Source organism: Sus scrofa, chromosome 12, assembly GCF_000003025.6.
Source record: "Sus scrofa isolate TJ Tabasco breed Duroc chromosome 12, Sscrofa11.1, whole genome shotgun sequence".
In the NCBI taxonomy this organism is placed as follows: Eukaryota; Metazoa; Chordata; class Mammalia; order Artiodactyla; family Suidae; genus Sus; species Sus scrofa.
This window is the reverse complement of record NC_010454.4, coordinates 45,835,319-45,860,607: the sequence shown is the minus strand read 5'-3', so window position 1 is coordinate 45,860,607 and position 25,289 is coordinate 45,835,319. Positions and strand designations below refer to the sequence as shown.

The following is a 25,289-nucleotide window of genomic DNA, read 5'->3' as shown; positions in this document are numbered from 1 at the left end:
AAGGGCCTCACCCGCAGCATATGGAGGTTCCCAGGCTAGGGGTCGAATCGGAGCTGTAGCCGCCAGCCTGCCCCACAGCCACAGCAATGCCAGCTCCAAGCTGTGTCTGCGACCTACACCACAGCTCACAGCAATGCTAGATCATTAACCCAATGAGCAAGGCCAGGGATAGAACCTGCGTCCTCATGGATGCTAATGAGATTCGTTTCCACTGAGTCACGACAGGAAATCCAGATTCCACTCATTTGAAGACATAGAGCTTTTAGAGGGATGTTTCTAATACTTAAGAAAACAAGATGTTTCCAGTCATTTTAAAAGAATGCCTAGGTTGAGGAGTTCCTTTTGTGGTGTAGCAGAAATGAATCTGACTAGGAATCATGAGGTTGCAGGTTCCATCCCTGGCCTCTCTCAGTGAGTTAACGATCCGGCATTGCTGTGAGCTGTGGTGTAGGTTGCAGACGTAGGTCGGATCCTGCGTTGCTGTGTCTGTGGTGTAGGCTGGTGGCTACAGCTCCCATTCGACCCCTAGCCTGGGAACCCCCATATGCCGCAGGTGTGGCCCTCAAAAAAAAAAAAAAAAAAAAAAAAAACAAGGTACAGAGTAGCTACTTACTAAATGATGTTACAAACCTTCACCTTTAGATTCCTAAAGTGATACCAAACAGTTGATGATTTTTAAAAAGGCTTAATTTAGATAATAAATGCTTTTTATTAGAAAAGGTGAAGTTTCCAAGACTTGCCTGAGTGGAACAAAGAAACAGTAGAAGCTCTTTTCAATAAGGTATTATTGATACTAGAACCAGTTAGTACTGGTAGCTCTAGTCCTTTCAAGATTCCACAGTAACTGAAAAAATACGGATTAGTATTTCAGAATCTTGGACAATATTATTGACTTCACTGACTTCATACTTTTTGTCTGGCTGATGGGTATCAGAGGAATGGGTGTTTCACTTGGTTCAAAAATGTATATTCTGTCTCTCTCTCTCTCTCTTTTTTTTTTTTTTTTTTTTTTTTTTTTTTTTTTTTTTAGAGCTCCCCCTGTAGCATATGGAGGTTCCCAGGCTAGGGATCTAATCAGAGATACAGCTGCTGGCCTACGCCACAGCCACACCAGATCCAAGCCTCGTCTGCAACCTACACCACAGCTCATGGGAACGCTAGATCATTAACCCCTGAGCAAGGCCAGGGATCAAACCCGAAACCTCATGGTTCCTAGTCAGATTCATTTCTGCTGCGCCATGATGGGAACTCCCCAAAACAGACATTCTGAGTCAGACTTATAGAAGAGAGAAAATACTTCTTTTCATTTTTCCTCATTAGAGAGAATTTGGAAATTACAGCACAAAGAAGAAAGAAAATGAAATTGCCCATAATCTCCCTCTATCCCTGAGCAAATAATAATAATGGTAATATAAAAGGTAGGCCCTGGCACATGGTAAAGGCTCATAAAATATTAATTCTTAGTGTGTACAATATAACCACAATTTTAAGATAATGTATAATAAACAAATGTATGTCGTTTATAGAAAAAGACTAAAGGCTGTAGGTCAGAATATTAGTAATGATAGAAGGATTTTCATTAATTTTTATTTTCTCTGTGTATTTATGTATTTTCCAGATTTTTCTCTCTAGTGAAACTGAGGTAGAAAGTATGTTTGTGTTGTAATGCCTTTTCCACTCCCTCTTCTTCCCTAAGTTGACTAGAAAAGCCAGAAAAAGAATGCTGAGGATATAGGGACAATGTATGCCAAAACGGAGGTACATGCTCTCCTGTGAATAGTTTATATTTTGAAATACGAAAAAGATAGAGACAGGAACATAGGTGTATGTTGCCTCCAATGTGTGTCAGACGTTGTGCCAGGCAGTTCATAGATGGTGTCTCACTTAATTCTCATAAAAACCTCATGAGGCAGATAGTATTATTGTTCTCATTTTATAGAGAAGGAAACAGGCTCAGAGAAGAGAAGGAATTTGTTTACAGTCATTTGCCACTAGTAGGTAGCACAGCTGGGCTTAAAACCAAGGTGTGCCTGCTCTCAAACCACCCTGTCCCAACAACCGTGAAGGATTGGGAGAAAGACTGCTGAACTAGGGAATCGAACCCATACATACAGGTGCTAAAATTTGTTCTAAAAAAAATAAAAATAAATAATAAAATTTTTTTAAATAAATAAATAAATAAAAATAAAATAAAAAGGGAGTTCCCGTCGTGGCGCAGTGGTTAACGAATCCGACTAGGAACCATGAGGTTGCGGGTTCAGTCACTGCCCTTGCTCAGTGGGTTAACGATCCGGCGTTGCCGTGAGCTGTGGTGTAGGTTGCGGACACGGCTCGGATCCCGCGTTGCTGTGGCTCTGGCGTAGGCCGGCGGCTACAGCTCCTATTCGACCCCTAGCCTGGGAACCTCCATATGCCTCGGGAGCGGCCCAAGAAATAGCAAAAAGACAAAAAATAAAAATAAAAAAATTTAAATTAAAAAAAATTTAAAAATTTGTTCTTAGCTAATATTTATTTTTAATAGTAGATTGAAATGTATAATTTTCTACCATAGCTATGTCTTGGAAAAATGGTGGGGAGCGTGGTTAAGAATTATAATCCCAGTCAAGGCAGGGATACCTTGGCTGATTGACAGGGAAATGGCACAGGTGTTCGCAATGCTCTGCAGGGTTCATTAGAAACTTCGCCCAAGTGGTGCGGAGCGCCAAGGTTGTGGGGTCAGAGCATCCTTCTTTGGAGATTACACTGAAGCTATTTTTGCAGCCAGTGATAAGGCTTTAGGCAGCAAGGGCAGGCAGGATGCCTGAAGGCTTAGTCCATTTCCATCTCCAAATAAGGAAGTACAGAGCAGATACCTTTCCTCAGTAGGTAGGAGGGAAAGATGAGACAGAAAGTGCTCTCTGTTAGCCTCACTCATGTTCTGTGTAATATGAAATAATGCTTTTAGAGAGAAGCATCTAGTTATGTTGAACTGGTACCTTTCTAGTAATTGGGGAATAATCTTCCTAGTTTGACTTCATAATAAAGTTCCAGGAGTAATTTTTATTTTTAAGAGAGTCAGAAGACTTAGGGAAGCAACATAATCAAGCAGGTAGACTGTTAGGCTGAGCCGAGAGTTCTGGTTTTCTTGCCAGTGTTCGTGATGGTTGGCCTGACATTTAACCTTTCAGCTGTTTATTTCCTTTATCTGTAAATTGAAGATAATAATTTCAGAGATGTTGTGAGATCTTTAGTGAAAAAGAAAACATTTTGGATAGAGTACTCTGGGTAGTTAATCCTTGGAACCCATTTTGGAAGAGAATTTGCTTCATTGAGGAAGGCAGAAATCACTCTTCCCTCTCTCTCATTTTCTAGAACTGCAATAACAAATGGCCAGCACAGGGTAGTATTTTTAAGCTACAGAAGACCCAGTTCAATAGTAGGTCACACCCCTGGTCTCCCCAGCTTGGTGTTCTTGCTCAGCAAGTAGCACTAGGGGTGCTTGATGAGAAATGGTCCTCCATTAAAACATTACTCTCTGTATGGCCTATTCGTCTTTACTCCTTGGATCTATATACGTGAATATATTTACAGGCTTTTAAACATGTACAATTTCTTTAATAATTTCTACATGTTTACATTCTATATATTCTGCAAAGGAACTTTTTTAAATATAGTATTCTTTTTTCCATGCCTCCAAAATATAAATTTGAGGGTAACAAAGGGAAGGCCTGCCAATTTGGAAACATATTCAAATGTATATTCATTAACTTGGTCGAATTCCTGCCTAAGAAAAATCATCATTTCTCTCTTACCAGACCAACTGAACGTGAGCGAACAGAAAGGCTAATTAAAACCAAATTAAGGGAGATTATGATGCAGAAGGATTTGGAGAACATCACATCCAAAGAGGTAAGTGACCTTGAGTCTAGAAATAGAATAGACTCAAAGCTAGAAATAGAATAACAATGTGTGGATCTAGAAATGGTGAGCAATTGAAAGTACAGAGGGACTTTGCAGAGACTAGTACAGTATGTCATCTTTGTTTCAGATACGAACTGAGTTGGAAATGCAGATGGTGTGCAACTTGCGAGAATTCAAGGAATTTATTGATAATGAGATGATAGTGATCCTTGGTCAGATGGATAGCCCTACACAGATATTTGAGCACGTGTTCTTGGTAAGTCTAGGGCCACTTTATTTATTTTTTAAAATTTATTTGGCCACGCCTGCAGCATGTGTAAATTCCTGGGCCAGGGATTAAACCTTTGCCACAGCAGCTACCCAGGCCACTGCAGAGACAACACTGGATCCTTAGCCCCCTGCACCACAAGAGAACTCCTCCTAGGACTACTTTAAAGGGGTGTGCTGAAGCTAGTTCGTAAAACTCATGGGGGGCAATTGTCAGGTTTTATTATATTTAAATAAAGTGTAATTTTCATTAGAAACAAAAGTAATACTCAAAACTTCATCGCATCCTAATTATTTTACTATATTTTATTATTACTTGCACTCTTAAGGTTATTTACATCTGTTGTATGGTGGAGATGTTGTATAATAGTGTACTTCTACTCATCTTTCCCAATTCCTCAGTGATATCAGGTGACCATAGTGGGAAAATTCACACCAAAGAAATTGGAGAATGTTACAGACAGATCAAGGCTTCCTGCCCCCCCCCCCCCCCCCCCCCCCCCGCCGCAACAGATCATCTGATCTTGATAATAGTCAAAGGCACAAAACAGACCAGTCTCCAGTAGTTTTATGCAGTGTATCCCAATAGAATGATCCTTTGAGGTCGTGCTTTCAAATCTGCCAAATGTGTCTAAGATTGGATGTGTCTGAGCAGAGCAGAGTAGAAGTACTTGGAACAGAGACTACTGGACTTTTAAAACATTTGGAACCTTGTATCTACATTTTGAGTCCCTCAGTTACCTTTTTTTTTTTTTAAATGAGAGTTTCAATATTTATTTCAGATTCTTGGTTTTGGGGTGGGGTTTTTTGTGGCTTTTTTTTTTTTTTTTTTTTTGTGCCACACAGTACATGGAAGTTCCTGGGCCAGGGATTGAACCTACGCCACACATCAGCAATCAGAGCCACAATGGTGAGACCACAAGCACCTCAACCTGCTAGTCCATCAGAGAACTCCCTCAATTACTTTTTCATTACCAAATCTTTAGTGACTTAAAACTGTTCTTCATGGTGCCTGAATATTCAGTGACTTGTAATTAGCCCAAGGAGACCTCTCCCAGATGGATTAGGAAAGCCTCTAAAATTCTCAGACTTAGTTACCTCGCAAATGTTAAGGACTTCCAGTTTTCATCTGTACATGGTGGTAGTGGGAACAAGGACAATAAGAATAATTAAAATCAGTGGGAACACCAAAACTTTATTTTTGCTTCCAGTTCCCACATGCTTTGACCAAAAATGCTAACAAGGAATTAAATTGATTGGCTTGAATTTCACTTCTTTTCTCTGGTAAGGACATTTTGTGAACTGTGAAATGATTAGAAGCTGGGAAACAGGAGAGAAGAGGAATAAATGCACAGGAACTGACTAAACTGGATCATCTCATCCTGAATATGAGTTTATTTCACCAAGTGGTCAGACTTCATGCCACGGAAGGCTTGTGCCCTGAATTAACTTGTTGACACTTTGGAGTATGTGTTCTTGTCCAGTGATTCATGGTGGTGTGTAGCTATGAAATTACTCATGAAAAGCTGTGAGCTGGGAGGGGAGCTTCTTTTCCATTACTTTAACTTGACGAGTGTGTGTTGCCATTTCTGGATGTAGATCATACGGCAAAACTGTCGTTGACCTTTCCATTTGCATAGCACCTGGTTTTGTTGTCTTTTGTGTACAGTTCTGTGAGGGCTCAAGTATTCCCTGCCTTGTATCCTTGGAAGAATTTTGGTGTTGTCCATAGAAAACTTATGAGTCACTCATTCAAATGGACCCTGCCCCCAACTGTCTCCATGTAACATGACTGATTTTTATGAAGGGCAAGTGCCTGTGGCCAAAAATAACTCATTAGAAAGTGACCAAAGCTGTAAACTTGGAAGTTGCTTTCACATTGAGCTTGGATCTTAATACCTAAAAGGATGTAGATATGATGAATACCAAATTCTTTTTTTTAATGATTTTTTTTTCTGTTATATTTGGCTTACAGTGTTTTGTCAGTTTTCTACTGTACAGCAAAGTGACCCAGTCGCACATAAATATATTGAATATCAAATTCAGTCAGCATCTGTTTAATTTCAAACATATTTCCCTGTGTCTCTGGTGCCACCCCCTCAATAACTACCTTTTCCATACCCCTTCCTCAAATGGTGCTGTTTTAGGACATGTAAACAAAATTTAATAATATTCTAAGCAGAAAGAACAATCTGATTCTCCTCCAAATTAGTCCCTCATCAGCTACAAATGCATTTATGTGAGTATTTGTACCAATAGATTCATCCTGTTATTTCATCATTATTGGCATAGTCTTCTGTCTTGGGTTTTTCTCTTATTACAAAAATAGTTCATATTCATTGTAGAAAATTTAGACCACTTTAGAAGACAGCAAGTGAAATTTAATCAACACCAAGAGAGATGAGCACAGTTATCTTTCATTATGTAATATTGCCTTCCAGTCTTTTTTACTTTTTTATATTTATCTATGTACATTTTTAAAAAAAAAAGGAAAATGTATTCAGCTTCAAATGTAATTCTGTTTTCTTGAGACTAGACATGTTCTTTGCATTGAAGACATTTTTCTTATTTGGGGAAAAAAAACTTCCAAACTGGAGAATCCTGAAATTTAACCCTTATCTAGCAAAATAAGTGCACAAACAGGTCATCTAAACATCTTACTGTACTTCTTCCTTGATGGCTTCCTCCCTTTGTTTGTACCACCATATCCTGTGTCCAAATCCCTATCTTTTCTCTAGTGCCTTGCTGGGTTTCCCAGCAGTTGACACGGAAAAAGAGGTCTTATCCAAGCTGCAAGTGGTGGTGTTAATTTTCTGCAAAGTCATTTCATCTTGTGCATAGCTGCCGTGCCTGGAGTGCAAGCAGATTGTGTGAAAGGAGGCAGCAGGATTTCTTCCCTCCCTTTGGAAGAATGCTTGGCCCTGTAGTGCACTGCACAGAGATGTTTATTTGGAAAGGTATCCAGCTGATATGGAGAAGAAAAGTATAGAGCATAGTTTAAAGAAAATCTGCAGTGAGAGGACAGGATTGACTAGTTGGGAGCCAGGGTATTTCCAGAAAAAGAAGTTCTTCTACACCCTTCAGAGTGTTTTACTTCTCCGAGCTGGAAGCCTTTGCCCAACCAAATCTCAGTATCAGCATCTCTCCTGGAGGCTGTCCGATTTGGCTGAGAAAATGCTAGATATGAACAGAGATCCTTTGCAGAACAGCAAGCAGCTTTCTTAGCTAGACAAGGGGAAAACAGGAATATTGGATGGACAACCAGTCATTTAAAGTAGTCAGGGGATGCTCCCGTCGTTGCTCAGTGGTTAATGAACCCGACTAGGAACCATGAGGTTGCAGGTTCAATCCCTGACCTCACTCAGTGGGTTGAGGATCCAGCATTGCCGTGAGCTAAGGTATAGGTTGCAGATGTGGCTCAGATCCTGCATTGCTGTGGCTCTGGCGTAGGCTGGCAGCTATAGCTCAGAATTGACCCCTAGCCTAGGAACCTCCATATGCCTCCAGTGCAGTCCTAAAAAAGACAAGAAAAAAAAAAAAAAAAAAGGAGTCAGGGAGTTCCCTGGTGATTCATCAGGTTAAGCAAGCAGCATTGTCACTGCTATGGCTCAGGTTTGATCCCTGGCCCAAAAACTGGTGTGGCCAAAAAAATTAATAAATTTTTTAAATTAAAAAACTTTTCTTTAAATAGTCATTCTTTTAATGCTGATTGTTATCTTCTTCAAAGTTTGACATTACAAATCCTTTTGAAATACAGTTTTCTTTTCAAAGAACAATTCTCATATTCATGATTTTTGCTCCTCAGCTGGAGATGTATAGCATAAACTTCGAAGAAAAAGTGAATAGATCTTGTGCCTGGTTGCCACAGTAAAGTGACTCACAGCATTGAAGCTGTAGTTATGGTGTGATGAAGGTTTGGCAGGAATACCAAACCTTGAAGATGATGTCAAGTTGTATTGTTCTTAGCAGAACCCAGAGTACAGTCCTCCTCCTTTACCATAAATGTGCTCTCCTATTTTCCTTGGAACATTCAGACCCCAGAAAGGCAATTTCCTGAGGATAACGTTTGAAAAGAAATCATTTACTTGAGTCTTTGGGCCAGAGTACAGGGTGGGTGAATTGGAGTGAAAGATGGAAGTGAACTTATTTAAAAATGTATTATAGTTTGAAGAATTCATTTTATATTTTATCATACAATTAAAATATGCTTCCCATAATTACACAGAACCTAGTGAAAACCCCCATGGAATTTTGTTATTGTGAGCCTGAAAAGCATAGGAGAAAAAATACTGAGTCCATGGAGGACCCCAGGGGGCTAATATGCATGACATTTTCATTGAGGACAGAAAAGTAATTACACCCTGTTGATTCCAGTTCTTTCAGGTTGGACCTGAAGCAGCTCTAAGCACAGCCCAAGTTCCTTTGTATGGCCTTCATGGAGTCACTACCTGATGCTTTTAATTTATTTTGTTTCTGTATTTGTGTCATTTCAGATTGTCAGATTGAAGTTTCTCTGGACAGGTAGATGAAATTCATAGACTTTTCCCATCACGTCAGGGTTATTTCCGTCTAGCTAGACAGAATTCTGCAGAGGATTTAGATTTCTAAATTAAGAAGTGAGGTGGTCACATTTCCCTGGCTGCAATTTAGCCACTCAACCCTTATTGCTTGGCTTCTGTCTCCTTGAAAGTCCTCCTTTTTTTTTTTTTTTTTTTTTTTTAATAGTTCTTGCCTTTCTTTGGTGTGGAAGCCAGTTTTCTAAGCCTGAACACAGAGCCGTCAGAACCTCCTCTATTATTTTAAAGCAAGTCAGGTGAGCCCTGATCTATAGAGAAGGTCAGTTGTCCATCACTTACTTACAGACCTTTGGAACTTCAGTGCAGCATCCTTGAGATCTCCTTGTTCATTGGCCAAATTACAGTTCACTTTGTAGTACGAAGATAGTGCTTGCATAACACTTGGCAGTTTTCATAGTGCTTCATTTACTTATCTCACTTGACCATTTATTCAGTAAGCAATTGTTGATCCTCTTTATTGTGCCAGGCATGAGGCTAGATATTTGTGCAGTCTGATCTAATTCCATAAGATAGGAGCGGTGACCATATCAGATACTCATAGAAGGCCAATGGAGTAAGGATACAAAGGTGACCCCTAGATTCGACAGCTAGAAGAAGTCATTAGTAACATTAGTGGGAGTGATGAAGGCAGAAGCCATGGTGCTGGGTTGATATTCATGGGAAATAAGGAATCATAGAAAGTGAGTATTAGATGTATTTCTGTGAATCTTGGCCATGAAAGGAAAGTGAAGAGGACAGTGTCTAGAGGACGATTTAGGATGGGAAGTGGGGGTTTCCATTTTAATATGAGGGAAACTGGGAGGAGGGCAGGTTGATTCGTAAACAGTAAAAAACAGTTCTGGAGGCTGGAACACTGAGATCGGGGTGCCTGCGTGGTTGGGTGAGGCCCCCTTCCAGGTCACAGTCTTCTCTTTTGTATACTTCACTGGCAAAAAGAATGGGGAGAAAATTTATATTTGTAGTTTGAGGAGAAGGTGCCTATTAGATACATAGGACTAGGATAGGAGGAGTGTTTCTTTTACAGATAAGGAAAGTGAAAACAAAGAGGTTAAGCAGTTTGCCCAGTGCCCCACAGCAGCAGGGTGCACTTGAACCTGAGTCTTCTAATGCTAAATTCCATTTAATGCATAATTCTGAAACCAGTTTTTATTTGTAAATATTTGCCTTTTCAAGAGACATGAACAGATAGTTCAAAGATAAAAAATGGACCTGGAACATTGAAAAGTTGCTCACTTTTAAGAGAAATGCAAATTAATATTACACTGAGATACACTGATCCGTTTGGAAAAGCGTCAAAAGCTTCATCACACGTTTTGTTGGCAAGGCTATGGGGAAAGGGCAGAGTGGGTTTGAGGATATACTGTAAAATGAAGAAAGCAACAAAAGTATAGTAGTATAGTACTTTGTGTAAGTCAGAAGTGGTAGTAAGTATATGTTTGCTTATATTTTTTTTGAAATAGAACACAGATAGAGTACGCCAGAGACTAATTTAAAAAATGGTTACCCACATGGGGATTGAAAAGATGGGAATGGTAGCGAGACTTCAGGTTTACTCTTTAATAAACTTTTAACTTTCAGCCACATAAGATTTTTGTATATTCAAAAAAAATGGAAAGCATGGAAAAAGCACACCCTAAAATTGAATATAAACAGGAGCAAATGAACCCAAATATATATCAAATCGATAAACCTCACAGAAAGTAAGTAATTCAAATAACTGAAGCATAATACTCTGACTGTACATCTTAGTGGGCTATAATAAGGGAAGAAAAGAAATGCGGAGAAAAATTGAACTTAATAGGTTTGTTGTAAGTTGTTGGGAACCAAAGTCCTCACTGTGGAGTAGGGAGATAAAAATGCTAGTGGAGAAGTGAGGATTGGAAGGGCCAGTGTAAGCTCAGTACTTAAAAATATTTCCTGATAGGTGTGATTGCTGACAAGGTTTAGGAACAATGATACCCAGTACTTAGGAGCATACTTAATTAATGCCCAGATTGGGATTTTGATAGATTTTTCTGCACTAAAAGAAACCAGAGCTTCTTGGGGAAATGGCTGATTGTACTCAAAAAGTGAATGTACAATAGTTTTTTGTACCACAAAACACAGAAATGCTTAAAGACTAACAGAGTCATATCAAAAGGAGCCTGTCTGAAAGGATTCCCACTGACTGAATTCCAGGCAATTTTCATGTCCTAAAAAAAAAAAAAAAAAAAAAAAAAGATGGTAATGGATTATAGTGTTCTAAATACGGAGTTCCTGCTGTGGTGCAGCAGAAACAAATCTGACTAGTATCCATAGGATGTGGCCTTGATCAGTAGATTAAGGATCCAGCGTTGCTGCAAACTGTGGTGTAGGTCGAAAACTTGGCTCGGATCCTGCATTGCTGTGGCTGTGGTGTAGACCAGCAGCTGTAGCTCCGATTCGACCCCTAACCTAGTAATTTCCATGTGCCATGGGTGCGGACCTAAAAAGCAAAAAAAAAAAAAAAAAAAAAGAATCCTAAATACAAAAAGAATTTGAGTCCATAGTGATGTTCAGATAAAGGGTGGGGTGATTGATTAGGTAAGACTTTTACAGAATGTCAGTGGCCATGTAGAAGGAATCATGGAATTAGAAAATCACCATTTTGTAACCCCCAGTAAAATAACTAATTTGTACAAGATCAGCAATTGATGCTGAAATCATAGTGTAAAAAGATTGTTTTACCTTGGCTTCCACATGCATCGAAGATTACTCTGAATTAGTAATTAATTTCAAAGGAACCTTTACCTTTGGCAGACACAAAGGTGTCTTCAAAGAATTCGGTCTCAGCATGACAAATAATGGGGCATACTGACATTATATGCCTCGTCATTTGATGCAGTAGGAAGTATACAACATCTCCCTTGTGACATTCTTGCAAAAAATGTTTGACCTGAATCTAATCATCAGGAAACAGTCAGACAAATCCAGGTTGTGGGAAGCTCTCCAAGATTACATACTTGTATTCTGCAAAAATGTCAATATCATGAAAGACAAAATAAATGCAGGATGAACTATTCTAGATTAAAGATAAAGACATGGTGGGAGTTCCCACCGTGGTGCAGCGTGTTAATGATCTGGTGTTGCCTCTGTGACAGCGTGGGTTCAATCCCTGGCCTGGCACAGTGGGTTAAGGATCTGGCATGGGCTTGGGCCATTGCTGTGGCGTGGGTTTGATCCCTGACCCAGGAACTTCCACATGCCCCAGGTGTGGCCAAAAATAAATAAATATATACAAATTTTTAAATATGATATATAACGAAAGAAAGGGAAAGGAGGAGAGAGAAAGCAAAATATCGCAAAATATTTACAGTTGATAAGTTTACTTCCAGATAATCTATAGAAACCTCCTTTAAATTTTGAATCATGTCTCACTCGTTTGACCATTTCACTCTCTCCCCCTGCGTGTGCGTGCATGCGCACACACACACACCCTACCACTTCCATCTTCTTAGATGCAACATAATGCACTAGAAAGAGTGTGAATTTTAGAATGAATTCCAGTTTAGTTCATAATACCACTTTGTTCATTCAACGGATGTTTATTCAATAGCTGCCGAGTGCCAGACACTGTGCAGGAGTTTCCATAGAGAACAAGAGACCTGGTTGCTGCCCTCAAGAAGCTTACATTATAGTGGAGGAGAAAGGCAGTAGACAAGCACATCAATAAATATACAAGTAAAAATAGTGATACATTTTATTGAAGTAATCAGAGTACTATAAATAAGAATAACGAATGACATTTTACTTAGATTGGACAATTGTCAAAGACACCTTTCCAGCAGAGTGATCTTGAGCAAAAATTATTTGAATTCTATGAGGGTTGGTTTTTGTATCTGTAAAACATGAGGATAACTTTTTACTTTATCATTTGTGGAAACTGAATATGGTAGCATAAAGCACATAGAGAGGAAACTTGTAAATGTTATTGACCTTCTTTTTAGAAACACTGCTGCTTCCCTCGCAGGACTCCTTTTCAGATATCATATTTGGTTCATTGCTAATACTCCCTAACCTTGTCTTTTTTAATCCACAGGGCTCGGAATGGAATGCCTCTAACTTAGAGATTTACAGAACCGAGGGTAAGCACACAGAGCAATTGCCGACACCTCCATGTGTCAGAAATCACTGTTTTATCTTTACATTTTCCAGTCAAAGAAGTGTCGGTAACCTTAAGCTTAAGTGTTGCGAGTTGCTTCTAGCTGGGTTTTTGGGGGGTTTTTTGTTTGTTTTTTGCACTCCTGAAGAATATGGAAGTTTGTGGGCCAGGGATTGAACCCAAGCCATAGCTACAGCAACACTGAATCCTTTAACCCACTGCACTAGGCCAGGTGTTGAACCCATGCCTCTGCAGCAACTGAGCCGCTGCAGTCAGATTCTTATTGGGTGTAATCTAAAAATTAAAACAGCTTCTCTTCCATTCTTTCATCCCCCTGCTTCCCAAGAAAGATTTCTTGGGCAATTTCAGTGGAAAGGCTTTCATAAACAAATATGCAAGCCTTTCGTACTGTTTAAAACCAAATCCAGTTATTGATTTCCTTTTTTAAAAATTAACTTCATGGAGTTCCCATTGTGGCTCAGCGGTTAATAAGCCCAACTGGTATGCATGAGGACACAGGTTTGATCCCTGGCCTTGCTCAGTGGGTTAAGGATCTCGCATTGCCGCAGGCTGTGGTATAGGTCCCCGACACAGCTCGGATCCTGAGTTGCTATGGCTATGGTGTAGGCCAGCAGCTACAGCTCTGATTTGACCCCTAGCTAGGAACCTCCATATGCTGCAGGAGCAGCCCTGAAAAGGGGGAAAAAAAAAAAAGTTAACTTTGGGGTATTTTTTAAGAGCAGTCTAAGGTTCGCAGCAAAATTGAGGGGAAGGTAGAAATATCCCGTACCCTCAACCCCCACACATTCATAGCCTCACCCACTATCAACATCCCCACCAGCATGATGCATTTGTTACAAATGATGAACCTACATTAACACATCATAACCACCTAAAGTTCATAGTTTATGTTAAAGTTCACTCTTAGTGTTATATGTTCTGTGGCTTTGGACGAAGGTATAATGACCCAGTATCCATCATTATGGCATCATACAGAATGTTTTCACTGCCCTGAAAATCCTCCTTGCTCTGTCCATTTGATCCCCACCCCCGTCCCCTAGCAACCACTGAACTTTTTTATTGTTTCTGTAATCTGTGGTTCCTATTTTTATGTAAGAGTACACAGAACTGCATATGTTGGGTTCACAGCTCTTCATTCAACATTTATTGAGCAACTTCTGTGGGCCAAAAACAGTACTAGATGCTAGAGAGCCAATGAAAAATAAGCCTTAGTCCCTATTCTTTTATAGAAAGGTGCTTAAAGACTAAGTAGGTTATAAATGTAAAATGGACAGTGTAAAATTGAACAAGACCTGCTTTGTATTAAAAATATGTTCCTTTGCCACAGGTATAGCCCTTAAAAACATACATAAATAAATAAATAAATAAATATTCCTAAGCAGCAAGATTATGACTTTGATTGTAGCAGTTGAGACCACAGTGAACATTCAGCAGGCAAAAAGCAGCCATTCATTCTTCCCTTTTCACTTCTTTTCGGCTATTAGCTAATGCCTAACTCTTTCGCTGAACTTGGCCTTAGGAGGTCAGATCATCCTAATAAAAGAAAGCCATGCCTGGAAATTGACCATGTTAACTCTTCATTTTGGACAGAGATAAGACCTACGGAGACTCACAGATAGTGACGACTCCCTGGCTGTTTGCTGGCTGCCTGTTTTCACAGCTACAAGTCAGCCTTCTGGTTATCTTTAACATGATTAGATGCGTACTTCCTACTTCTCCCTCAGAAGAAAGAAAGCCAAATGATTATACAAAAAGTTCTGGGGGGTGGGGGTGGAAATCTAGTTATTTAATTTTAAAATATGAAAGTAAATAGAATTTGGAAATTTTAAGTTGCTAAGGATTGAATCGAAGAGTTCTTAAAAGCAGAGGCTGTATCTTAGTTTGTATGAAACATACCTAGCTCAGAGCTTTATACCAAAAGGTGCTCAGTAAATGTGAAGGAATGATATAGCAATTGACAGACTCTAACCTATAAGAAACTAGCACCTGATACAGTGTTAATATAAAAATCTGAATGTGATAGAGCAGTACCTGCTGAATGCATTAGAATCACTGCATTTAGAATCGTACACGCATACTTTTTAACTTTTGACTTGTATCTCTAGCTGGAGATAAGACCTGTTCATCTCATTTACTGCTTATAAGGCTAAATTATAAAACAGATAAATTTATTTATCTTTAAAAGACGAGTATGGTTAGATGCTCAGATTTCCATTTGGATCTTGTTTCTTAAATTCACTGGCACTTAAACTATAATCCCTGAATATAGTTCAAGGATCTGTACACAAAACATTTGCATTGCCCTCTGTGGATGAATTAAGGGATTTTCAAGTGTAATTTTGACAGTAAGGTCACATTTTCCTAATCCACTAACTTTAAAACTAAGTGCTAGTCCTTATAAAGATGGCAACGAAGTTTCAAGGGGTACCATTTCCAATTGGCAGAGGTACCATTTCCAATTGGAAGAGGCTACCTAGAATTCTGTAATTAAAAAAGATTGGGAAACTCTCTCCTGCTATAATGGGTTTGGGGATGGGATTGGGGATGAGAAGGTTGTTCGTTTTTATTTTAAATTTAAAAAGAGGAAGTATTCTTGCCCTTTTTTTCCTGACAGTTTTGAGATACAATTCACATACTATACAGTTCACCCTTTTGAAATGTATACTTAAGTGGTCTTTCCTAAATTCACATCTTTCAACCCAGAAAGAAAGCCTGTACCCTTTAACAGTCACCCCCATTTTCCTTCCTCCTTCCAGCTCTTAGAAACTACTAATCTACTTTTTGTCTTTATAGATGTACCTATTCTGGACATTTCATTTACATGGAATTACACAATATGTGACCTTTTAAGAATAGTTTGTTTCACTTAACATTGTATTTTCAAGGTTCATCAGTGTTTTAGCATGTATTAGTACTTCATTCCTTTTTATTGCCAAATAATATTCCATTATATGGGGGGGTATACAGATACTACATTTATTTATCCGTTTATCAGTTGATGGACACATGAGTTGTTTCCACTTCTTGGCTATTAGGAATACAGTTATGACCATTTGTACAATCTTTGGGTAGACATATGTTTTCATTTTTCTTGAGTTTAACTTAGGAGAGGAATCACTGGGTCATATGGTAACCTTTTGGGGAACTGCTGGAGTACAGTTGCATGGTGTTTGCTTTTTAAATTAAAAAGGAAAAAATCCTAGAAATGAACTTTGATGCTATGTTAAAACAGATTCAAATCATGTCCCAGAAAAATTCTGGTCACTTGACCTTAACCACAGGCTTGGTTAGCTGTGGCTCTCCCTTTTTGTAGTCATTTCTCTGACTTCAGAGATTGGGTTTGTAGAACCCCCACGTGTGGTTCTGTGGAGAAGTATGTGTTGATGGAGTAAACTCCACTGATGTCTAAGTCCACACAGCATTGAGAAAAGATAATCCTTTGGCAAATTTAACCCAAGAATTTATTGCGATTGCACAGTGAGAAAGAGAGCAGAAAAAATTTTGATACAGAATCATTTTCTGGAGTTCCCGTCATGGCGCAGTGGTTAGCAAATCCAACTAGGAACCATGAGATTGTGGGTTCGATCCCTGACCTCACTCAGTGGGTTAAGGATCTGGCGTTGCATGAGCCATGGTGTAGGTCACAGACGAGGCTCATATCCTGAGTTGCTGTGCCTGTGATGTAGGCTGGCGGCTACAGCTCCAATTAGATCCCTAGCCTGGGAACCTCCATATGCCGTGGGTGGGGCCCTAGAAAAGACAAAAAAAAAAAAAAAAAGGAATCATTTTCTGCAAGCCTCAGAGAACTTCAGACACATCTGCTGCCATAGCAGCCAGGAATGCAGCCCAGAGAAGTTAAGAGTCTCAAGTCCAACTTTGCTCTGACCCTCCCAGCCTGACCTCATTTGCCTTTCATGTGGTTTAAAGAGAGTAATAGAGCAAAAGCTGGCAATCCAGCATTTAGAAAGACAGCAGGAAATGTTTCTTTGCAATTTTTTCTTAAGGTACCTGTTGATAGTCTGATTTAATACAGGTGACTTCCGAAGAATAACTTACATGGCTGGTAACTTTAGTGACTAGAGAAATTGTCAGGTCATGGGCCTCAGGTCTGGAGTAAAATGCAAGGCATATTTTCAGAAGATCTCAAAGATGAGATTGTATAACCATACACAAATTGGAAATGGAATTTAGATGATGAATTTGGTAGACAGCTTTTTCTCAGTAACTCCCTGATGCCCAGGTATGCCCTGGACCCTGTTACATAGTTTCTGTACTAAATCAGTATAGCCTCTTGGACAGTGGGTGGTGGTGGTGGTGGTGGGTTTTGGTTTTCTTCAGTATTTTAGTATTTAACTTCAACCTCGGGAGTAAACAAGTTTTAAGTAAGAAAAACAGTGCTGGGAATTGGATTTCACCTGAGTAGTAGAGCTCATATTCTCCCTTGGTTTCCTCGCAGAGTGCGGTATATCTTGAATGTCACTCGAGAGATAGATAATTTCTTCCCAGGAGTCTTTGAGTATCATAACATCCGAGTGTATGATGAAGAGGCAACGGATCTCCTGGCTTACTGGAATGACACTTACAAATTCATCTCTAAAGCAAAGTGAGTAGCGATGGTCCTGCACACACATTCTGACCCCCGTTCCTTGTGCACCACACATGTAGGGGCCTGAAAACGGTAGAGAACTTAATAATGGTACTCAGGGGAAAGGAAGGAAAGAAAAAAAGAAGACAGAGATTTCTTAATCCTGGAGAAAAGAGGACTAGAGACTTAATTCTTTTCCTTTGAGTAGATGAAGCCCCTGGAGGAAGATGATCTCATGTTGGCTCTTTCCATTGAGCACATGATTAGAGAAATTAAACTCAAGCTGGAGCAGAAGAAATAGAAATAAGAGAAGAAAGAAATTCTGGGAGTTCCCGTTGTGGCGCAGTGGTTAACGAATCCGACTGGAACCATGAGGTTGCGGGTTCGGTCCCTGCCCTTGCTCAGTGGGTTAACGGTCCGGCGTTGCCATGAGCTGTGGTGTAGGTTGCAGATGCGGCTGGATCCGGTTGCTGTGGCTCTGGCGTAGACTGGTGGCTACGGCTCCTATTCAACCCCTAGCCTGGGAACCTCCATATGCCGCGGGAGCGGCCCAAAGAAATAGCAAAAAGACAAGAAAAAAAAAAAAGAAATTCTGAATGAGACAGGGAAGAATTAAGTTACCACTGGCGACATTTAGAAGTTATATAATAGAAATTATTCCAGACAGGTGGAACATTGGATCCTCCTTTCTGAAGACAAGGAGAGAAACATAGCTTTGGAAGTCTTTTCCTGTTCTTTTACTTTATATTTATAATACTCTAAATAGTGAAATTTTCCTCTGGCCCTCTGTTGTTGTCTTCCTCAAGTTAATTAGTCCTTTTAGCAAAACAATTCAATGGTATTTAATTTAGTGTTTGGTATCAATTAGTATTAATATGTGAACACCAATTTTTTTTTTCAAGTCGCTGGGGATTTTCTTGCCAATCCTTTTTATTCCTTTAACGGAAGAAGCCATCAGTGAACATGTTGGCCATACCACCTCTGCAGGTGGAACCATGCCCAGATCCTCCCTGGCAGATGAGAAGCACTTCTGTTTTTAAAGTTCTCTTTTGGAGTTCCCTGGTGGCCTAGTAGTTAAGGATCTGGCATTGTCAGTGCTGTGGCTCAGGTCACTGCTGTGATGTGAGTTCAGTCTCTGACCCAGGAATTTCCACATGCTGCAGGCACAGCCAAAAACAGTGATACCAGAGAGTTCCCACTGTGGTGCAGGGGGTTAAGTGTAAGGTGCAGCTGCAGCTCAGATTTGACCCCTGGCCTGGAAACTTCCATATGTCACGAGCGCAGCGGGGAAAAAAAGAAAGAAACAATGATACCATACCTCACGCAAGGACCTTCATGGTCAGGAAGTACTTCCTCTTAGTTACCCTGAATCCCCACACTGCAGCTTTGAGCCCATTCTCTCAGTCCCTAGCCAGTTCCTAAAAGACTTATATAGTTGAAGCTTCTTATTAAACTATTCCAGATAATAATAATACCACTCATGACATGCTTCCTACCTGCCACGTACTATACACATTTCCTTTCGGGTTTTCCAAAACCCAGAAAGGTATATACTGTAATCCTTCGCTTCATGGGAGGACAGACTGCAGAGATGAGGTTCAAAGGGATTAAGGAACAAGTGGTGGAGACACGACTTGAACCTAAGATCATGTCTTACTTCATCAAGTATCTAGGGATAGTCTAGTTCCTTAATAAAAGGGGACTGGAAAAGACAAGGCAGGTTGTCAGGGTCATAGCCAAGGAGGCTAGAGATCAAGGTGAGGCCCCAGTCCCACTGGAGAGAAAGGCTGATTGATTTCAGCAGGGCTGGGATGAGAGGGAGGTACGTCCTCTGCAGCTACAGGTCAGCATCTGAGAGCGAGTACCTTCTTGGCCCGTACCCTGGGCATCTCCAGTGTTTCACCCTAATCAGAGCCCTGAATTCCAGGCTCTTTCTACATGTGGCTGAGTTGAGGCTTCCTAATGTAATGCTGGGCTTAATCTGAATAGTCTGGCACTTGACATGAGGGTGTGGAGGTGGACACTGGACCCAAAAGGTGAAATGGGTTAAGGTGAGAACTAACTCCAAATTTCATTACTTGAGTTAAAAGCCATCCACTGAAAATGCCCATTTTAAAATGAAGAAATGCGGAGTTCCCATTGTGGCTCAGTAGTTAACAAATCCAACTAGGAACCACGAGGTTGCTGGTTTGATCCCTGGCCTCGCTCAGTGGGTTAAGGATCTGGCATTTCCGGGAGTTGTGGTGTAGGTCACAGATCCCATGTTGCCGTGGCTCTGGTGTAGGCCAGCGGCTACAGCTCCGATTAGACCCCTAGCCTGGGAACCTCCATATGCCATGGGTGTGGCCCTAGAAAAGAAAAGAAAAAGAAAAAAAAAAAGGAAATACAATAAAAAGAAGAAATGCTTTCATAGGAGTGAATTTCATAATTGTATTTTTCTTAGGATGTCCAAGTTTGTTCCATGCCTACAGGCATAGACCTGAAATTTGATGTATTAAAGTTGTCAGAGCATGATGGGAAAATATAGAGCACATGTCTGAACTTAAACCTGAGTCACTGTGCTTTGGCTTCCCAACTATAGACTAAATGAAAACTCTGTGGTGCCATAAGCAAAACAAATATTCCTTGCCATTTGGGATAGTTTAAGCACACAGACACACACACCTGCAACAACCATAGGACACTAAAATGTTACCTTTCTTTTGAGACCGTTTCAATTATTCCAGACCATTCTCTGCATTCCTGTAGTTTATCTGGCCCACTCATTTTGGCACTTAACCTCATTCTTCCTTGGATTGGTATTTAACTCTTTATGTGTCTCTGTCTCCAGCAGGATTATAAGCTTCTGAAAGGAAGCTTGTCTACTGTAATACAGTGAGTGAGGGAATGAATAAGTTTCCCCTGTTAGGCTGTCATGTGCATTTTTAAATTTATTAGAATAGCCACTTGGAAAAGATTCCAGCCCATGTACACTAGTGATAAGAGTAACGGTTATATTTTCCAGATTTGAAAATGTTCCTGGAGTTCCCTGGTGGCCTAGCAGGTCTAGGACCCAGCGTTGTCACTGCTGTGGCTTGGATTCCCTAGCCTAAGAATGTCCACATGCCACAGGTGCAGCCAAAAATTAATTAATTAAATGTTGCTCCTACTTACAGTTGACAGATCCAACCAGCAGATCCATAAGTTTGTTCATACATTTAGCAAATATTTGAAGGCCTTACTCCGAACGGACACTGTGTTATTAGCAGAATTAGCATAACTGAGTAATGTTCAGTAATATTCATATCCAAGGTAATAAGGCATATTAAGACTCAGGGGTTTTGTTTGTTAGTGTCACTTTATGGAAACTTTGTTTTCTCTTTCTTCTCCCCCATTAAAGATAACAACAACAAAAAACAGCTAGTCAGTCATTCCAGCCTCCTCCCTGAGAAAGCCATGTGGTGCCTCACATGGTCCCATCCAACTCCACGGGTTATATTATATAGCCAGTCCCTAGATAGAACGCGGGTGGTGGTGTTGTGAAAAGTAATATCCAGGGCAACATCTGAGTAAAGAGAAGGGTTAGTTTCATTTGGTTTGTGCTTTTCTCCAGGGACAGAACTCTTACTGGAACTTGAACTGGAAGCAACTCAGAACATTTGGATAAATTAGATGAATCACTGCCACACCTGTAACTCAATAGCATGCCAGTCATGAAACATGCCCCTGGGGCTGAGCAGGCTGGCCTCCAACCACACACAAAATGGGGTCCAGTCTCTAAATTGAAAATTCTCCTTCTGTTCTCTGTGACCAACTGTCATTGCAGTTACTCCCACTTTTCCCAATGAATCCTACCCTTTAGAGGAAAACTTGTACTTACCTTTGCATCTCAGACCTTACGCCTTGTCTTACACATGGTAAATGCCTGGTGAATGTTTGCTGAATGGATTAAAGAGCCTTGATGTTAACACTGAATATCATTTGAGTGCACCCGAATGACCTACCCTCCCCACATTTTTGCTCAGAGGTGCACTAAGGCGGGACAGATTGCATAGCAAGAAGGTGGAAAGGCAGGACAGGAGACGTGTTTAGAACCTCGCTTTTAAAGTGTACTCGCTATTGTCTTTTTCTCCTGACCCCAATCCCCCAAACTAGGAAACATGGATCTAAATGCCTTGTGCACTGCAAGATGGGGGTGAGTCGCTCAGCCTCCACTGTGATTGCCTACGCAATGAAGGAGTACGGCTGGAACCTGGACCGAGCCTATGACTACGTGAAGGAAAGACGAACCGTGACCAAGCCTAACCCCAGTTCATGAGACAGCTGGAAGAGTACCAGGGGATCCTGCTAGCAAGGTAAGCCCTTAATTGACTTTCTCAGATTCTCTCTTCTTTATGCTCCCCAGGGCACAGTGAAGTGACCTTCTCTGCAGCTAGTTCCCAGCCTAATTTGAATGTGTGATACATTTTGAATATTGAAATCTCCATCAGTCTGACATTTAAAAAATAAGTACCAGCATTTAAGATTAGCAAGAAAGGAGTTCCTGTCATATCTCAGCAGAAACAAATCTGACTAGCATCCCTGAGGAAGTAGGTTCAATCCCTGGCCTCGTTTAGTCAGTTAAGGATCTGGCGTTGCCATGAGCTATGGTGTAGGTCGAAGGCATGACTCAGATCCCACATTGCAGCGGCTGTGGTGTAGGCCAGCAGCTACAGCTCCAATTGGACCCCTAGTCTGGGAACCTCCATATGCCTCAGATGCGGCCCTAAAAGGAAAAAAAAGATTAGCAAGAAAAATTTGGCATTTAATATAAAGACATTTAAACTAAAGGATGAAAATAATGTTCCCTTATTTCAGTTCTCAATTATGTGCAAATTTTAATAAACACTTTTCGGCATCTTCTTAGGCCAGATGCAGCTACCCTATCAGAATGAATACTAATTGCTCCCAAGGAAATGCTAGGCATAGCTGAAATTCTTAAAAAATTTTTGGCCCTTGGAGTTCCCGTTGTGGCACAGTGGTTAAACGAATCCGACTGGGAACCATGAGGTTGCGGGTTCGGTCCTGCCCTTGCTCAGTGGGTTAACGATCCGGCGTTGCCGTGAGCTGTGGTGTAGGTTGCAGACGTGGATCCCGCGTTGCTGTGGCTCTGGCGTAGTCCGGCAGCTACAGCTCCGATTGGACCCCTAGCCTGGGAACCTCCATATGCCACAGGAGCGGCCCAAAGAAATAGCAAAAAAAAAAGACAAAAAAAATTTTTTTTTTTTTTTTGGCCCTTAGAGTTCCTGTTGTGGTTCAGTGGTTAATGAATCCGACTGGGAACCATGAGGTTGCGGTTTCGATCCCTGGCCTTGCTCAGTGGGTTAAGGACCTGGCGTTGCCGTGAGCTGTGGTGTAGGTCGAAGTCGCGGCTCAGATCCCACATTGCTGTGGCTCTGGCATAGGCCAGCGGCTACAGCTCCAATTGGACCCCTAGCCTGGGAACCTCCATATGCCGCAGGAGCGGCCCAAGAAAATGGCAAAAAGACAAAAAAAAATTTTTTTTTTGGCCCACTCTTTAAAAAAAAAAAAGTACCCCCTGCTGCTTTGGGCTTTTTTTTTTTTTTTCAGGGCTTGGTTTCACTGAGTCTTCTCCAGTAATTTTGGTCATGTAACGAATCAGAATTGGGATATATAACCCATTTGAAGTATGAAGGTGCCTCCCAGAAAGAACTCTCTTGTTTCTATTTTAAGGTCTTTTTTTAGGGCCGCACCTGAGGCATATGGAGGTTCCAAGGCTAGGGGTCCAATCGGAGCTATAGCCACTGGCCTACGCCAGAGCCACAGCAACGCAGGATCCCGAGCCGCGTCTGCAACCTACACCACAGCTCACGGCAACGCCGGATCGTTAACCCACTGAGCAAGGGCAGGGACCGAACCCGCAACCTCATGGTTGCTAGTTAGATTCGTTAACCACTGCGCCACGACGGGAACTCCAGTCTTTTTTTTTTTAATTGCGCATTTACTCACCACTGTTGCTTACCACCCCCCAGCTTCATTGAGATATAATTGATAACACAATTATTACATAAGTGTAACGTGTCCAGTGTATTGATTTCATACACTTATATATTGCAGACTGATTAACACCATAGCATTAGCTAACACATCTGTCCCCTCACATAATTACCTTTTCTTTTTTGTAGTGAGACTAAGATTTCTCTCAGCAACATTCATGCATGTGGAGTTCCCGCTGTGGTACAGCAGTATCAGCAGCGTCTTGGGAATGCTGGGATGTGGGTTGGCTCCCTGGCCTAGCACAATGGGTTAAGGATCCAGCATTGCTGCAGCTCGGATCTGATCCCTGGCCTGGGAATTTCATATGCTTCAGGGCAGCCAAAAATGGAAAAAAAAAAAAAATTCACGTATTATTAGCTATAATCACCATGCTGTACCTCAGGGATCCCTAGGACTTGATAATCTCGCAACTAGACGTCTGTACCCTTTGACCAACATCTCTCATTTCCCTAACACACCCCACCCTTGGTAACCACTACTCCACTCTCTGTTTCTCTGAGTTTGGCTTTTTTAGATTCTGTGTATAAGTGATACTACAGAGTATTCGTCTTTCTCTGTCTACCCAGTGCTAGTTCTTGAACATCTTCCTGTATCAATAAGAACTGGCTGTTTCAACAACAGTTTGGTAATTGGTTATAAAATAAGTGCTTATTTTCACTACATTATGTTTTACCCCTTTGGTGGTGAAAGCCACCTTCAGCTGATCTCAGGGAAAAAATTCAGATAGTAAACTGAATTTAAGGATCAGTTTCCTGAGAAGCCACATGCCAGAATTTTGTATTTTGTTTCTTCCATGTAGGCGTGTTCTAGATGGTTTTGTTAGGGTGAAGGCACAGCTGCCTACAAGCACTCGGGGCTGATGCCAGAGTTTGACTCCAGTGAGTCTCATGACTTGGTCTTGACTCTTGGATCTGGGCTATGTTTCCCCTGAACGAAATGTTAAATAGCCTCCCAGTCTCTCCAGGCAGAGGGACCACCCTCCCACCCCTGAAGTATTGTGAAAACGTGGCCACAGCATAGCGTTATGGTTTCCACTAAAAACCCCTCCCATTTACTCAGTACTTGGCATGGTTTCATCTGAGCCATTCTCTTAGGAGGCTGGGAGGATACTGAAGTCTCCTCCACTTAAAAAGAATTTTTAGGTTTTTGGGGCCAGATTTTGATGACATTTTTAGATTAGATCAGAAGGTAGGACAGAGCAGTTCTTTTTGGCACAAGAAAGAGCCATCTGAGGGTAGGATGAGACATAAATGTTGTACATACCCAGACACACACATGACGGATTTTGGGCAGTGTCCTCACGTGACCCGTTGAGAGGAAGGATACTAGGTGTCCTGCCAATTTCAGTATTTATTCTGGAATCCGAGGCTACTGCAAGCTGTTGGATTGGGAGGTTTTTTTTAGCGTATGTGGTTTTTCTTAGATGTTAAAGGAATTTCAGAAAAATCTTAGATGAGGAATAGAAGGACAGCATAAACCCACATGTCACCCAGCCTCTTCCCTTTCCCTTTTGGTTCTGTCCTGCCTTCCTGGGCTTGATTCATGGAGGGAGGGCAAGCCCTGGGAAGAGAGAAAAACCACAGAATTTGAGTCAGTAGATCTGGTTTCCGTTCCTGGTTCACCCCTTGCTACAACTTTGAAAAATTAATCACAGTTCTGATCCTCACCTGACCCCATTTGTAAAATTAAAATCACGAGACCTACCTCACAGGGTTATTGTAAATAAAAGTGTGTATAAGCTACATTATAGACTGTTAAGGGTTATTCAGATGTGATTCTTACC

General features: G+C 40.9%; 1 protein-coding gene across 1 annotated transcript in view; it reads left to right on the top strand.

The window, feature by feature from the left end:
* The window catches only part of SSH2 (slingshot protein phosphatase 2), a 267,618-nt gene that overhangs the window by 225,113 nt on the left and 17,216 nt on the right, over positions 1–25,289 (top strand). The window contains 7 exon segments of the mRNA XM_021067518.1: positions 3,795–3,888; positions 4,028–4,156; positions 12,802–12,826; positions 12,829–12,847; positions 17,342–17,488; positions 21,605–21,756; positions 21,759–21,804. Coding sequence (XP_020923177.1) covers positions 3,795–3,888; positions 4,028–4,156; positions 12,802–12,826; positions 12,829–12,847; positions 17,342–17,488; positions 21,605–21,756; positions 21,759–21,804 — 612 coding nt within the window.